The sequence below is a fragment of the Grus americana genome, chromosome 5 (assembly GCF_028858705.1).
Source record: "Grus americana isolate bGruAme1 chromosome 5, bGruAme1.mat, whole genome shotgun sequence".
Taxonomy (NCBI): domain Eukaryota; kingdom Metazoa; phylum Chordata; class Aves; order Gruiformes; family Gruidae; genus Grus; species Grus americana.
This window is the reverse complement of record NC_072856.1, coordinates 29,979,750-29,996,124: the sequence shown is the minus strand read 5'-3', so window position 1 is coordinate 29,996,124 and position 16,375 is coordinate 29,979,750. Positions and strand designations below refer to the sequence as shown.

The window sequence follows — 16,375 nt, the reverse complement described above, 5'->3', positions numbered from 1 at the left end:
TGTAAAATACCTTCCAAACCTTATTCAGCAAAGTGGACAAGATTTACCTCCCTACCTTGGGCCATTTTACTCTGCCTCACTACCGAATGGACAAGTGCAGCCAGCCTGAGGACTGACGGTTAACAAAGGAGGGAGAATACTATCCACTCTAACTCGATTGCTTTCGCTCATCTTAGCAAACCCTAGGGCAGGAGAGAAATGTGATTTTAAGATCTGTTTCAGGAGCCAGAATAATCATTGACAACCATAGCTAATGAGAAAGAAAAAATAATTCAAATGCTTATAAGGAATTAATCTTTTACAGACACAAGAGATGCTGGAGGCTGAGTTTGCATCAGAGAGCATGTGAGTAAAACCCATACGAGACCGAAGAACTGTACTTTGCAAAAGCGAGCAAACACATGCTAACATTTAGTTTAATACAGTTTAAAACGCTCAGCATCACAGCAACAGCTGGTGTTTATCAAGTTAGTTGCATATTGGCTAAAACACTGTGTTCCTTATTTACCGAGAATCATCCTGGATACTAATTTATGCCATTATTTGCTGGAAGAGAGAGAAGGATAATATGAATTGCAGCCACTGTGTTATTACTACTATTGTTTACCGTTATCATTAAAAAAATAAGGAAGCCACATTTCAGATGTCTCCCAAAATTAAAAATCAGTGACATATTTGAGACTATGCTGGACAAGGCAACCTTTAAGAAAAGTGTTAGTCCTTGGTGTTCATTTAAGGACGTATTTAGGTTATATTAGTTCTGATTGCATTTTTTCCCCCTTCTCTTTCAGTCCAGTCCCTCCTGAGAAGCTTGTCACAAATGGTGTATTAGTGGTAATTTTAAACTATTTCTCTTCTATGTTCATTCTCATTTTCATGCTAGTGATGAGTGGTGAATCTGGCAGGCGCCCCAACACCTCACTGCAGGCAGGGCTGAAGGCGGGGGAGATGGGGGGTCACACACGGGCAGCCATCCTGTTGTGCTGCTCCCTGTGGGAGGATGTGTTAGGAAGGAGTGAACACAGTCAGTGGAGATACCCAGAGACCTGTCCACCACCAGCAGCTGATAGCAAGCCTCTTGACAAAGCCTGAAGTTCTTTTTTGCTGACTTACTGCCTCTGTGGCATTCCCTCTGGGGACTTCTCTTGGGACCCCCTCAGGGCCATCCTGTTTTCCCCACCTCATAGGGTGATATGGAAGTTGCTTTCTTAACTGCCCCTAACTCACTGTTCAGAGGAGGTAGCACTTGGCTGTCCAACTTCACCAAAGCAGGGCTGTGAGGGCAGCTCTGTGATACGGCTGACCCATCTGTCCACCCCTGGGAGGCCTCAGCACACTCCCATTCCCTCCCTTGTTATTTCCACTCCCTTCCCAGCCCCGTACCCACGGGTGGACCGCAGCACCACAGCCATTTTTCTCTCACATCTTTCTTGGCACATCTTCAGTGTGCCAAGGTCTTCCTCTTATCAGCCCAACAAACACAGGGTGGACAGTTTTCCAGACCCCAGGGACCCAGGTGACCAGAGATAGGTAGCAATGAAGTGATTCAGATATGGCATGTTTTGAATACTTAATTCTCTCATCGTTCATCTCCGCTACAGTCTCGTGAAATTTCCTGCTTGGAAGTCCTGGTGGACAATAGAAGGACAAAGAAAGAACCTTCAGGTTAGGCTTTAAACTAGAAACAAAAAATCTTATTTTACAGTAAACTGAAGATTTCTCAATTTTTTGTTATTTTCTTATCCAGTAATTTTCCTACTTTGTTCTTACAATTAGAGCACAGGAATTGAATGGTTAGGAATATATACAGGATCATAGATCCAACAATTGTAGGGTGTCTATGCTAAATAATTATAAAAACTGGACTTTGAAATTAGAGTGAATGATTAGACTGATAACGAATCTTAATAGTGCTGTAAAATAGAAGTAAATATGTATTTCTTTCTCAATAATTTACATTTTGCCCAATTTGCCTGTGTGTCTGAGGATTTTGAAACAGCTACTGCTGTTTTATAAGCTTTTTGTTTTCTTTTTTTGTTTTCTTTTTCTCCTTCTTCTTCTTCTTCTTCCTGTAATGTTCCCTGGTTAGATAAATAGAATCTGGGAGCTTTTAAGCATTGTTGAATGTTTTGTATATTAAGATCATAATCATTAACTTCTCTTATGGCTCTCATCTTTTTTTTTTTTTTTTTTTTTTTTTTTTTTAGAAAAAGACTTCTTATTTTCAGTGAAGGGATCGTACGAAGCGAGTCAGACTCTGTCGCTGGGCTCTTCCCGGAGACCTGTGGAGCCTCTGGACTTCCATTACATGAAGTACAGCCTGTCAGAGCTGCGCGTGGCTCTAGCAGAGAAGCCTCACTTCTGCTCGGTATGTGTTTGTTAGCTTTAGCAAGCACAGTAAACTCATGGTTTTCCATACTTGACTGAGGCAAATGGAAAGAATTTGTATTTTTAATTAAAAAGCCATCTTTCATGATCTTCTGCTTTGGAAGAGCACTGTACCCCCTAAAATGCCTAAATATTAGATGCCAACTTGGGAACTGCTGGATGGTGACCCCATCTGAAAAAATAAGATGGCGACAGTGCTTTTTTTGTGGTGTATACATTAAGTATTTTTCTACATTATGATTTATTTTTTCAGTGCACCTCAGGTGAAGAGAAAAAAGACTGCCATGCATCCCTTACTATTCCTCTGGATTCACTTCCCTTCAAGGAGAAAGTAGCAGTAGCAGAGGTGATTGATACCAACTTTTTAGATTAAATGTGAAGCTGTGGACCAAAGATCAATGGACATGAATTAGCTAGATTAGTGTGAAGTGGAGGTTCAGATATATAACTGCTAGTGCCCTTACATTCCTAACAGAGAGCGTTATGGACCTGTACATTTTCATATGAACCGAGTAGAACCAAAAACCACAGCCAAACGTTTGAGAGAGGTATTTCTGTGACCAGCTGGGGACTAAGGTCGGAGCAAATGCAAACGATGAGGCAAGACGCGGCACACTGGCAGAGCTGGTGCTGGGTTTTACTGTATACTGCTCTGTGTATCTTTAGTATAAAGCAATTTAAAGAAAATGAAGTGGACTTGGAGAAGTTTTAAAAATTGGACGGATTTTCTGATTGTTATGGCTTTGTGGGTCCAACATGACTCTTAGAAAAAGTGAAGGGCTTCAAAGCTGACTGAAAGGAGAGAAAAGGACAAAAAAATCATCTCCAGTGCTTATGTTGTGGGTTTTTTTTTTTCCTAGGATGAAACAATCAATTTACATGTGAAGTCAAATGACTGGTAAGAAATACTGTCTTTGGGTTTTGTGGTTGTGAAAAAAAGATGCTGCCCAGCTTTTTGGCTTCTTGCCTTTTTCTGTAACTAAGGGATAAAGTATTTAGTCAATGATTATATTTACCTCTATTAACCCCATGTTAGTTACCCATGTCCAGAAGGTGAATGTTGTTAACCGTACTGGGTGAAATTTCCTATTATGCTACTGTGCAGGAGTTCAGTTTGGATGGGAAGAATAATCTGTTCTGGCTGCAAAATCCATAGAGCTACAAGTTTAGAAAAATATGTGTTTATAACTCGCTTTCCTTACTTATAAAGAATCTAGAGTATTTGTATTTATGAAACCTGGAGGTCTTCAGGCAGGCAATAAATCCTAAATATTCCACTGTTTATAGTATCTGTATGTGGATTGCAGTATTTTATGTTAGACACTTCTTGAAAATCAGTGTAGCAATAATATTTCTGGGTGTGGTTTTTTTTTCCTGTAAGATTTTACAACTTTTTAACTTTCTCAGCCTTTTCTCTACCTTGTCTCTACTGTCTGTGATGTGTTTTTGTGAGGCTGCAATAGCAGCTTTTCTAAGCCTAATAGTAGAGTTTGTGACTTGTAAGCATGGGTCCAGACATTAATTGTAAGTGATCATGCACATCTTATTTAACCCTGGACTTTGTTTGAGGTCAAGAAACTTAGACGTTCGCTTGGAGTTTGATCTGTGTATGGAGGAGAAAAACTTCCTACAGAAACGGAGGAAGTTTGTGGCTTCTGCTCTGAAAAAAGCACTTCATTTAGAGCAAGACCTACAAGACCATGAGGTATGGAGAGCACTACAGAGACTGGATGGTGCTGTGCAACATGAATGCATTATGCTTGTAGCTATTTGCATATTGTTCCTTAACCAGCACCAATGTATTCAGTGCCCCGTGTAAAGCATTGAGAAATGTTTAAATGAAACAATGTGAGAGCATGGGTGGTATCAAACCCACTTGCTAAGCATATTTGCTCAGAAAACAGCATGTCATAAATCAGCATTTTTTCCCTGCCTTATTTCTTTTTCACCTGTGAATTATAGACCTGGATAGTCCTACTCTCTTAGCTGAGCATTCAGCCACCAAGACCCCATAAGGTATTTTATATTACTGGATTTTGGAGGGGGAAAACCTAACAGTTAAAGTGACACGTAACACTGACTGATGAGGATATTTCTTATCACAGGCTCTCTCCTCTGGTGCTTGTGATCTCAGCTGGACTGTCATTCTAACAGTCCAAAGACATTCATTCAACATTTTTCTCTCATCTGTCTGACTGAGTTAGGGTTTGTATTTGTTCATGCCCATGCTGGCATGGGGATGGTTGGTGCTTTAGGGAGGGAATGTGGTCTGTGATCAGGCACTTCAGAAATAAAGAAGTTTTCATTATGAGAGGGTTTGGGGTTTTTCTGGGTTTTTTGGGTTTGTTCGTTTGTTTTTGTTTTTTCATCTGTGCTTTTCCCTTTGTCCAGGACAGCTGGACCAAAGGCATATTAAACATTACATGACAGAATGGCTTTGGATGCTATAAATTATGTCCCTGCTCAAAACCTGATCACATCCATATATTGTTTCTCATTAGCACACTAGTTTCAGTGGAAAAAAGCAGTTCCTTAAGTATAAAAATTTTTTAGGTCAAGTACTTCTAACTACTAATTTCAGATTTTCCAACAAGACAATGTTTTCTCATAGTCAGGTAAACCCAAATCAGAATACTTTGCTTTGACCTGAAATTCATTTGAATCGGGTAGCTGCTGAGTATTTCCTTGATGCAATTGCCTGGAAATGTGTATGGGAAATGTCATTTGGCTCCTCTTCTCTCAGTGGGTTTGTTTAGAGGAATTTGTCTTCCTGTAACACAATTTAGATTTCCATGCAATTAGGCTTTGTGGTTCTTCCCTGCAATTATATACACTAGGTACTTTATAGGAAATGTAATCTAGTCATTATACTTGACTTACAAGAGAGGATGAGCTCTGCTTGTTCTCAAAATAAAGCTCTCATGACATGATGTACCACTAAGGAAAATGGAGTCTAATGTTGAAATGCCTTGAAACAACAAGTTTTGAGCTGTTTTGGTAACCCAGCATGTAACAATTTAAAATCAAAATTGATTGATTTTGATCAAAAATTAGCTATTTACCAAATCTATGATGATGATGATAATGATATGCAAAATACCAGGTTTTCATCTTTTTCTCCCCTGCTTGGGGAAATGGTGAAATATTGGAATTTCTTGTGGGGCAGAAATGCTGCAATTCACTCAGCTCTGATCGCATGTGCTGGTAAATTAAGTTGTTGCTTCACTGCTGTGTTGATGTTTACACAGGTACCAGTTGTAGCAGTCATGACAACAGGTGGTGGCACTCGGGCACTGACATCTCTGTTAGGCAACCTGTTGGGTCTTCAGAAGCTGGATCTCTTAGATGCTATTTCATATATTACTGGGTCATCTGGTTCAACATGGTAAGGAGATCCTGAACAAAGACATAATTCATCACCTCTATAGTCTGCTATGTGACAGATTTATTCTCTTTGTTTTGGTAAAGGAAGGCGTACTAATTCAGTCTCAAATTTTTTTTTTTTGCTGCATTAGGAATACATTTTCTGAGCCAGAATATGGTCTAGGTCCTGCTTACGGGCAACATAATTTTCCTTGACCCTTTTGTTGCAAATCACAGCCTTGTGCATAAACCTACACAGCACAGAGGGGCTTTTTGCAAGTCCTCAGGTTTCACTAGTGATTTGGAGGGTCCTCTAAGTCAAAAAATCTTTTCAATAATAAACTGAGCCCAAAAGATGTTTTTCATGAACCTCAGCTTGTTCATTTGATGTGGTCCTTAAATTCAGGTCTAAAAAGTGAAAGCATCTAGAGCATATGATAACGTATTTCCTTTCTTTTCCCCAGGACCTTGTCACATTTGTATCAGAGCGCTGACTGGTCACATAAAGATCTGTCCAGACCGATTGGTGAAGTCCGCAGACATATGACCAAGTGCAAGCTAAGCTGCTTTTCCCTGGAGAGCTTGAAGTACTATGACAAGGAACTAAAACTGCGGAAGCAAGAGGGATACCAGATCTCTAGCATTGATTTTTGGGGTCTTCTGCTGGAAAAAGCATTAAGTGATGGGGTAGTGTGTCTGTGTTTTCCCTAAGAGCTACTGAATACTGTTGTATGGAAAATGAAGCTCCAGGGACAGATGCTACCCTGAGAGCATGCCAGCGTTATCCTGCAGATGATTTCTACTGACTAACAAAGGGGATTTGTCCCCACATATCTCTCAACACATAATTAGCAGCCCAAGGGGTAGAGCAGAAAACCTGTGTCTCCTTCTACTAGTATGAGTATCTGAGCACCTAACAGCAGAGTCCTGGTTTTGATTTCTTTTGCTCTGTTCCTCCCTGTGAGAATTTAAATAATCCATCTAAAGTGGATGCATTTACAGGGAAGAATGAGACACTATTGTACCACAAAGTGTCTTACAGCTCACCTGTAATTAAATAAGCTTATGTGGATGTGTAAATGTTTAGATCATTCCTTGACTAAAAAATGTCTGGACACAAAATGAGTGGAGAGAATAAGAAAATGAAGATGGAAATAGGTATTTATTTTGCTGTAATCTTACAAGCCCACACACCATGCCAAGAAGGTCCCTTGGTTTTGGTCTTTCTCTGTTTCTGGTCAATTCACAGAAAAACAACCACAAACTCTCAGATGAGCGACAGGCATTGAATCAGGGTCAGAATCCCCTACCTATCTACATGATCCTCAACATCAAAGAAGACTACAGCCTTTCAGAGTTCAAAGGTGATGGCAAAACTGAGCTGTATCTGGACTTGGTTGGTGTTCAAATGATCTGCATTATCAGTTACTGCATGTCCTGCAACCCCTTGCACTGCTGAACCATAGCATTCATAAACAGTTCCTTTTCTTCCTTTAACTTCCTCATCCTCTTCCATTTCTAGACTTTGTGCCTAGGCTCTGGGAGGAACCCATCTTCTATGGGGCAGGAGAAAGCTGGGGGAGGTGCTTAAGGACAGCCAAGGTACTCACAAGTCAAAGCCTTAGCTCCACATCTGGAGTGACTTAGGCTGACCCCTTTTGGTATAAACTTCACTTATGTCCTATCTGGAGAGGCTCGTTGGAAAGTTCGGAATGAACAAGTTTGGGAAATATTACTGAGTGGCTGAAACCAGTTGAATGATAATTCCTTACCCAGAGGAAGGCTGTGATCACCCTGTTGATAGGGTTTGTCCTGCAGCTGCTTCCTTGTCATTTCAGAGCCCTTCCTGCAGGGAGGTGGGGATAGGATTGAGATTTAAAAGTTCGTTTTGTGCCTCTGCAGAATGGGTGGAGTTCACCCCTTATGAGGTCGGGTTCTTAAAATACGGCGCCTTCATTCGTGCAGAGGATTTTGGCAGCGAGTTCTTTATGGGTCGCCTGATGAAGAAGCTCCCTGAATCCCGCATCTGTTTCATGAAAGGTGATGTGCTCCATTGAGAAAATTTGAATTGCATAAAAATTTTCTTTATTTTAAATAAAGACATGCAGGACTGAAGCAAAGTGTACAACATATTGTTCCCATCTCTGAATTCCTTAGACACTGGAGATGATGGGCTAAAAAATACTTAGAGGAAATTTTAAATAACACTATTCACTGTTGCTTTTGTCTTGAATGGTGACTCTTACGCCTGAAGTTTCAGGGCTGCTTAAATAGGTTAGGTTTGTTTTGAACTGATGAGAGGCATAATTCCACACGGAAAACATTTGTATTTTGAAACTGGAATCTTAAACCCAAATTTGTCTATGAATGCCATGATTTTATAACAAAAAGCAATGTTGTTACTGAGTTTGTTATAAAATATGGCAATTTTGAGTAGTTTTCTGAAATGTTACTGATATTTTTGCAAGTTGAATAGTATTCTAAATTCTTTGTAATTTTGCTAGCATGATTAAATCAGTGAGTTTTGTCATCCTTATTTCAGTAACGTGGATAGCTCCCAGTAATGTGTGAAAGACAGCTTTGCAGTTTTTATGCAATTCTTGTTTTAATTTTGCGTAATGCTAGAACTCTCTACCACACCCCTTTGTACACTGGTTCTCTGGGGTGAAGTTGGCTGCAGAAGAGTCCATCTGCTTTTAAAACTGAACAACAGCTGTATTATGTGTAAATAAGCACAACACAGAACAGGACACCAAGGATACTAGTAGGAAAGGGCTTACTTATGACCTGAAAAATCCACACAACCAGCAACACCATGTGGTATTCCTTATTTGATGTGCAAAGAAGTTGTGTACCTCGAAGTATGGTGCAGGAGGAGTCCAGAGTCATATTGGTACAATCATCAGAAAATAGCTGGCCGTGAGGAACAGAAGACTAAAGGAGGAACACAGGCACTAAATCTCAGAGTTTTTAATGGCTATGCTTAGAGCTTTTAGTGATGTCATGAGTTAAGAAAAAAGGTGGTTGAGGGAGAAGACTCACAAGATAACTGAGGATCCTGGAGTATAAATAGGTCTAAAAAGGGGAGGACAAATTCATGGAAGGTAGTCCCATTGCTGGCTCTGAAACACAGTAGTTCAGATGCAGCCACCAGCACTAGAAGTACCAAATCCAGAACCTTGAGATGCTGGAGAGGAGATCCCTTTGTACTTTCCATTTTCTTGTATTCTTCCATTAAGCACTCTGTGCTGACTGTCAGAGGTAGGAAGTAGATTGCAGAGCTAGAAGGGACTACAGAGCCTTCTTCTGAGAACGTTGTGCCTCCATTGCAGGCACACCAGCGACAGTGATGTACTGTGTTCATACCCAAGGTGATCAGGTAGCAAGCACACCCAACACATCCAGTCTGGGCTGAGCTCTGTGTTCTCAGTCTCAGCACCTGAATTAGGCTGGTGACTCCACAGCCACAGGTGTACCCTGAGAAAGGATAGAGTGGAGAGTTAAAGCAATGTTGCCATCTAGTGATACAACATGTAATGCCCTCTTGGGTTGCAAATAAAATATGCTATTAGTTACAGCATGATAGTTTAAGGATAAAAGCAAGGTGTAATTTGCAGGGAGAAGTAAAGCCTTTTATAAAAGCAATGGCTAGAGCTGGAAAGGTTGGATGAGCTTATGGGGATACAAGACCCTCAGGTTTCCAGAAGAAAGATTGGAGTGCATTAAAGCTTATCTGCTATTTTCAACTCTGTCAGCCTAGTAAAAGATACCATCTCTCCTTATAGTTCTTACTTCAGCAAATGTAGGTACCATGAAAATTTAGTGCAAGAGGTTAGGGAAACATTGGTATGTAACTGTGACCAAGTTCTGGGGGGACAACAGTGTTTGGAAGATATTAAAATGCACAAGCAGTGTGAAACAACTGAGCCTTGGGGAGCCAGAATAGTTATGGAGTGAGAAGGCACCAAGTGAAGACAGGAAAAACGAGATGAGTTGCCTTCTGTGAGAAGCAGGCCTGGACATAAGCTTCTCAAGCTGCAGGGAGATGAGGTTGTATTGATGGAAACTGGCCAGTAATTATCTGCAAATGAATTCTGGTTGCCAGCTATGTGTAGAGCCAGAGACCCCCCATCTGATTTCTTAATTGTGTATTTCTGATGTTTCTCAAGTGAGTCCCACTCTTATGGGGACTTCCTGTGAAGCAGAAGACCCTTGGCTTCTTGTCCTACTCCACAAACAAGCCAGGTTTAAAAGGGAATTGTATTTCTGTTACTAATTTATGGAATGCATAATTATTGTATGGTGCAATTCAAATTATTGCATCCTTTGTGATGTATGGCTTTTGCAAAGCTTTTACCGGTAGAGATTTTCAAGGCAAAGCTCAGCACTGCCTTCTCTGGCAGAGTTCCTCTCAGGGCCTGTGGCAGAGCTGTGAAGGAAGAAATACTTTTCAAGATCCAAGAGGCTTTTGGAGATTTCTGCACTGGGGAGACATGTTTAGATGTTCTCTGAAGTGGGAGGGCAAAAGTGAAAGAAGGACTATGGGGATGAGAATAACAAGGAGAGGAAGAGAAGTCTCAAAAGAACTTGTGGCAAGAGAAATCTTAGAAGAGTCAGTGAAGATGTCTTGTTCTAGAGGACCGGTCTGCAGACTATACCAAGCTGTGCTCTAACCACTTGAATCTTGGCTGTTCAGGAGCAGCCTCCAAACCTTTAACTGAGTATATGGTTGTACATGACATACTTTATAGACCAAACCCTTATTTTATGGGAAATGACTGTTGGTTTGCAGTGTATCAGCAATAGCTGTATGTGACAATGAATTACAGTGGCTGATGGCCTGGCACAATGTTTAAAACTATTTAGATTCCTCTTTGAGGACAGAATGTCAGTTGCAGCAAAAGAACTTCATACAGGTTTTGGTGAGAGTTTGGAAACCTTGAGGCTTTCTGATAACCCTTGCAAAGCTGAAAGGTTATTTTTTTAAAAGGATATTTTCCATTAAAATGTTTCCAAATCAGTTTCCCTGTTCTCTACCATTGCACAGGCCTGTGGAGCAATGTCTTTTCCTACAACCTCTTGGATGCCTGGCATTCGTCAGATCCTACAGAAAGGTGCTCACTGAGGTGTACCCAACACAGGACTGTTGATGTTGGTTGGTTAAGTTTCCGTTTTTACTTTACCTGTTGTCTTATGAATCTTTAAATGAATGGTATATTCAGACGCATATAGAGTGAAATTTTTGTGAAGGCTTTTCAAATCTTAAAACTGAGGCCAATGCTGCACTGGTTGTTTTTTTTTCCCCCCCTCTGACATGTCATGTTGCCAGTGATATCTAATTAGGTTTCCTCTCTGAATGCATTCATGGCAACATTATTTCCATTAGTCTCCCTTGAAGTGAATTTATGCAAGTGATGATTGGCCACCAAATATAAAACTACTGAAATTTTTTAAAAGATCATCTTTGCCAGGGACCTTTCAGTGAACCTTCCATGTTGTAACAAACATCTCAGTGCTGTGTTCTCTGTCTGTCTTGGCAGGTGGTACTTTTTGTATGTTGTTGAAGACTTGGACATACCAATTATGTGGAACTCCAATTTTCTTTGATCTTGTTGTAAACCTGTGTGCTCCTTAGAGGTGTTGGCTATCTTTCCTGTGTTCAAATGTGGTTAGCAAGTTTGGTTTATGGGCTTTTCATCACTTTCTCCATGGAAGTGTTGCAGAATCCTGAGCTCAATAAATGTCTGTGATATAAAGTCATTGGCCCTCTTTCCCAGTCTCATGAAGTGCCATTTAGCACAACTCTTTTTCTCCGCTTTTTTATCATAGAATCACAGAATGGTTTGGGTTGGAAGGGACCTTAAAGATCATCTAGTTCCAACCCCCCTGCCATGGGCAGGGACACCCTCCACTAGACCACGTTGCCCAAAGCCCCATCCAACCTGACTTTAAACACTTCCAGGGATGGGGCCTCCACAACCTCTCTGGGCAACCTGTTCCAGTGCCTCACCACTCTAACAGTAAAGAATTTCTTTCTAACATCTAATCTAAATCAACCCTCCTTCAGCTTAAACCCATTACCCCTTGTCCTGTCACTACACTCCCTGATAAACAGTCCCTCACCATCTTTCCTGTAGGCCCCTTTCAGGTACTGGTAAGCCGCAATTAGATTTCCCCAGAGCCTTCTTTTCTCCAGGCTGAACAATCCCAACTCTCTCAGCCTGTCCTCATAGGAGAGGTGCTCCAGCCCTCCAATCAGCTTCGTGGCCCTCCTCTGGACTCGCTCCAACGGCTTTTATGGGTGCCTAGGTCTCCTGGCAGCATTTTTTTTTTTCCAAAGCTGGTTTGGACTGATTTTGAAAGAAACTGTCCAGATTCTCAGCCTAATGTGACCTTCACATAGGGACTCCACCTATGACTCCTATCAAGCAGTAGATCAGTTTTTCCAGCTTTAGGAAGCTTGTTGCTACTCTGACTTTGTTTTTCATGGAATATGCTTTATTGAAGATTTATTTTCTTCTTGGTCCTACTTTGACATTGATTGCATTGTGTGTTGCTATGTCTTATTAGGATCTTCTTTCCTCTAGCTAATTTTAGATGCCTTTTGGTATTCTAAGTATTGCAAAGAACTGTATCAAAACAACAACTTGTTCATCTCCTTTGCCCTTCAGAAGGAGATGAGCCTTCCCCACCAGCCAGGAACCATGAGTTGGAGACTTACTTAGTCACCCCTGAATGTGGCATCATGGGCATCTTACGGCAGGTCCTGACTGAGCGGGTGATGGTTTCAAAGTTCTACAACTTCCTGAAGGGGTTCCAGGTGCACAATGAATACCTTCAGAGCAAAAGCTTCTGTATATGGAAAGGTAAACATCCCTGAATATTAATTTTTATCTCCTTAGATGGTTGGTGTTTTCATCAGTGAAGAGAAGGCAGAGGATGAACAGGCTTTATTCTTCACTTTGGAAACAAAAATTTCAAGATAACTAGTTACATTTCATCCAGTCAAATCAGCTCCAAGAAGTTCCTTGATTCCAGGGACGGGCAACTGCTGCTTATGGGGATGGAAGAAGAGCAGCTTGGGAAGTGAAGGAGCTCTGTATTTTTACCTTGGACAGGTCTTTCTTTTCTGTGTCAAGGCTGAGCTTCTGTAGTGTGGCAGGGTCTTGGAAAGCAAAAGTAATGGAATGATGAGAGGCATTTTTTCCTCCCTTGTTAGCCAAACAACAGATATATTACTTTTTCAGTGAATCACTCATCGTAACAAACATTTCATTTTAGATACTGTGCTAGAGAATTTCCCCAACCAGCTGACAGAAACAGCAGAGTTCATGTGCCTGGCAGACACGGCAGGATACATCGATATCAGCTACCCACCACTCATGAGGCCGGAGAGGAAAGTGGATGTTGTCCTGCACTTAAACTATTCTTCGGGATCACAGGCATCGGTGTGATGACCAGTCTATTTTCTTCGATAATGACTACTGTCTTTTAGCCCTATTAAACTCCTAAGGAGGCAGAATAATTTATGTAGAAGAAACTCATTCTGGGAGAAAAGGATTCTTGGCGTACAGCTTCCGTTTTGTAGATGCCTAGGTCTCTCGATGATGCTGGTATACCATGGCAAATCTCCTAAGGAGAACAGAAGTAGTATCAGTTTTCTAAATCTTTTAATTAAGTCTCTGATAGGTAAATGCTATCTCCTAGACCTGTGTGGTCCTGGGATCTCAATGTGACTATTGAGGCTACACTCCATACGGAGTGGTTCTCTGGAACTAATACCACCACTAATGAACTCGTTTTGTTTGTCTTGTGATATCCATGTAAAGATATCCACATGCAGTTGAATTAAAAGTAATTTCTCCAGTTGTCTTCAGAACAGTAACTAGATTTTTTTTTTTTTTTAAATTCTAAATTATGGAGAAGAATTGTCCTTTGACACCATACCTGCTTTTTCAAGTACCAGCTAATAACCTGGTCTATAATTCCTGTTACTAGATATGGATAAGACAGAAGTTCTGGAAGACTAAAATTTTCATACATGTGAATCAGATACAGGAGCAAAAATCCTACTTTCAAAAATGACTTACACACCCACAAGATTAAATTAACATTTCATTCAAGATGGTGTTTGCTCCCAGATGCCTGCATCACTTTTCACAATCATCTTAAGGCATCTAAGGCAGAGGGCTTTTAAATATTTCATGTCAAGTCAACAAAATACTTGTACCTTTATGAATCCATATTTAAGAATCCTAGCATTTCAGATTCCTGTCCATTCTGCTCATTTCAGGATTTTCTCCAGTAAAGGGCATGTTTCTGTGTCCTAAACAGCTAGGCCATCCTTGCCCACAGCCATAAACATCTTATTTATCTTGCATATGAAAGCTGATGATGAGGAGGAGGTAGGACAACAATCAGGAGTGCAAGTTGGAGGCTTGGTCTTGAAATGTTTTTCTGTTAATAACTAGTACTTAATATCTCACGCAAGAGACAAAGGCCAGAAGAAATACTGACAGTGAATGCTGCTCCCTGCTCTTTGCAAAGAGTCTTTGATGGATGTGTTGTGCATTTGGAAAAGTTGGGGAGGTGGCAGGATTTCTGACCCTTTTTTCTGTCTGAATGCAGCCTTTGGAAGAAGCCTCCAAGTACTTCCTAAAGCAGGGAATCCCATTTCCCAAAATCCACCTGAGTGAAGAAGAAAAGAGAAATCTAAAGGAGTGCTACATCTTCGAAGATGTAGAGACCCCAGAGGCACCAACGGTGGTGTTTTTCCCGCTAGTGAATGACACCTTCAGAAAATACAAAGAGCCTGGTAAGCCGTGGGGCAGAGATGGTCGTCCCACCACCTGGCCGCCCTTTGGCTGTGTCAGGATGGGAGGCATGGTCTAATGTGGTCCTCCCCTGCCATGGCTCCCATGGGAGAGAAATGCAGGTGTCTGGGTAGCAAGGAGCAAAGTTGTGCCCCATCTGGAAAGTGGGACATGGGACCACATCTATACCCCATCACTGACCTTTCTTTATTTGTCAGGTGTGGAGCGCAGTTCCGCTGAGATGGCACAGGGCAATGTGGATGTTTCCAGCATTTTTTCCCCGTACTGCTTAAACAGCTTTACCTACACAGAGGAGGAGTTTGACAAGCTGGTGGAACTGACCAGCTACAACATTCAGAACAACAAACATCTGATCCTTCAGGCTTTGAATTCAGCTATAGTGAAGAAACGACAGCATAAAAAATAAACACTGTCCCGAGTTTCAGAAAGATATCCAAATAATATTTTTTTCCTGCAGAAGAATGAACGTGACAGACTTGGAAAAGTACAAAGACTTGTCTCAGCCTGTGTCTCCTCTCCACCACATGGAGATCCTAGATAAACCGCTCAAACAAAATAATGATTAGTCTCGTGCTTTATTTATGTTGGATTTCACTGCTGGTGAACTTTTTTTTCATGTACACGCGTGTATATGCAGTAAATCAAAACTTAGGAAATATGGGGCTTACTAATGAGTTTTTAAAATGATGAATGTGGGGCAGAAATACCAATTCTTTCAAAATCTATTATACTACTAGATATTATATATGAAGTGAAGACAAATGAGCCACAGATATTTAATTTATTTCAAATCAGTGCAACAGAAAAGTACATAAAAAATGTGAATCATTTCAAAGAAAAAGAGAAAACTGTATTTTCCTATAGTGTCAGCAAGAAATTTTGTTGGAAATAACATGTAAAGCTAAACATAAAAGATACAGAAAAATCTGTGATTTCACATGGGAAATACAAATTTTCTATACTTCTGAATTTATAAGTTTTATTACACCAGCAATATTTAGGTTTGGAAAATCCCTTGGAAGTGACTATTCCAAACCCTGTTGTGAGTCAGGATTGGCTCTCCTGGTGTGTGTAAGTACCTAACCTGGGGTTGTGCTTTTCACTGAACACTCATGGTATTTAGAGAATCCAGCTCAGCATCTGCATCCCATTAATTTCAACAGGTTTAATAGTATTTCTCGTTTATTATAGGATTGGGATGCTGTGAGAATAAAAACATCAAACATTGAGAGACATTCAGATTTTGTGGTAAGAAGGCAAGCTAAGCACTTTACACTGAAATCCATGGGTAATTCATGGATAATTGCATAACTTTGTCAGTCCCTGACTGTAGACAATGAACACATGGTCTGTGCAATTACTACAAATAGCACAAGGCAATTTGTTGAAACTGCTTATTTTTGAGATGAAGACCAAATAATTATTTGCTTTATGAAGGATTTTAATAATGCAAATATTCTGTAAACCTGTTTCATTACAACAGGGATGCTTATCTTAAAAAAAAGATATAATGCTTCAGTCAGTATCAGCTGCGCTTAATTACTTCAAATTTAAATGAAACACAGTAACTTGTCCGTGCTGAAGTAACATGTATTGGTACACACAGAGCTATGCATAATGCAATCGTAGCCAAAACAGAAAAATAAACCCGTAATTGAAAACGAAATGTGAACCTGTAAAAGGCTGAAAATCTCTCTTCCCTCTTGCTATCATTGTTTGCCTGTCTCTTTTCCTTCAAGCATTCCTTGATGGCTTTGACCCTTTGTCGTCTTTAGTCTCCCACACTCACC

The 16,375-nt window shown here is 40.6% G+C and overlaps 1 protein-coding gene across 2 annotated transcripts in view; it reads left to right on the top strand.

Moving 5' to 3' along the window:
- LOC129206792 (cytosolic phospholipase A2 epsilon-like) overlaps positions 1–15,152 on the top strand; it is a 35,914-nt gene extending 20,762 nt beyond the window's left edge. For both annotated transcript variants that reach the window (XM_054826650.1, XM_054826649.1), the window contains 16 exons: positions 305–345; positions 792–834; positions 1,602–1,665; positions 2,208–2,368; positions 2,642–2,734; positions 3,249–3,286; positions 3,958–4,093; positions 5,637–5,773; positions 6,216–6,438; positions 7,001–7,115; positions 7,654–7,791; positions 10,799–10,906; positions 12,423–12,617; positions 13,033–13,199; positions 14,380–14,566; positions 14,783–15,152. In XM_054826650.1, coding sequence (XP_054682625.1) covers positions 305–345; positions 792–834; positions 1,602–1,665; positions 2,208–2,368; positions 2,642–2,734; positions 3,249–3,286; positions 3,958–4,093; positions 5,637–5,773; positions 6,216–6,438; positions 7,001–7,115; positions 7,654–7,791; positions 10,799–10,906; positions 12,423–12,617; positions 13,033–13,199; positions 14,380–14,566; positions 14,783–14,991 — 2,055 coding nt within the window. In that variant the 3' untranslated portion in view covers positions 14,992–15,152. The remainder of the gene's footprint in view (positions 1–304; positions 346–791; positions 835–1,601; positions 1,666–2,207; positions 2,369–2,641; positions 2,735–3,248; positions 3,287–3,957; positions 4,094–5,636; positions 5,774–6,215; positions 6,439–7,000; positions 7,116–7,653; positions 7,792–10,798; positions 10,907–12,422; positions 12,618–13,032; positions 13,200–14,379; positions 14,567–14,782) is intronic.
- The last annotated feature ends 1,223 nt before the right edge of the window (positions 15,153–16,375 follow it).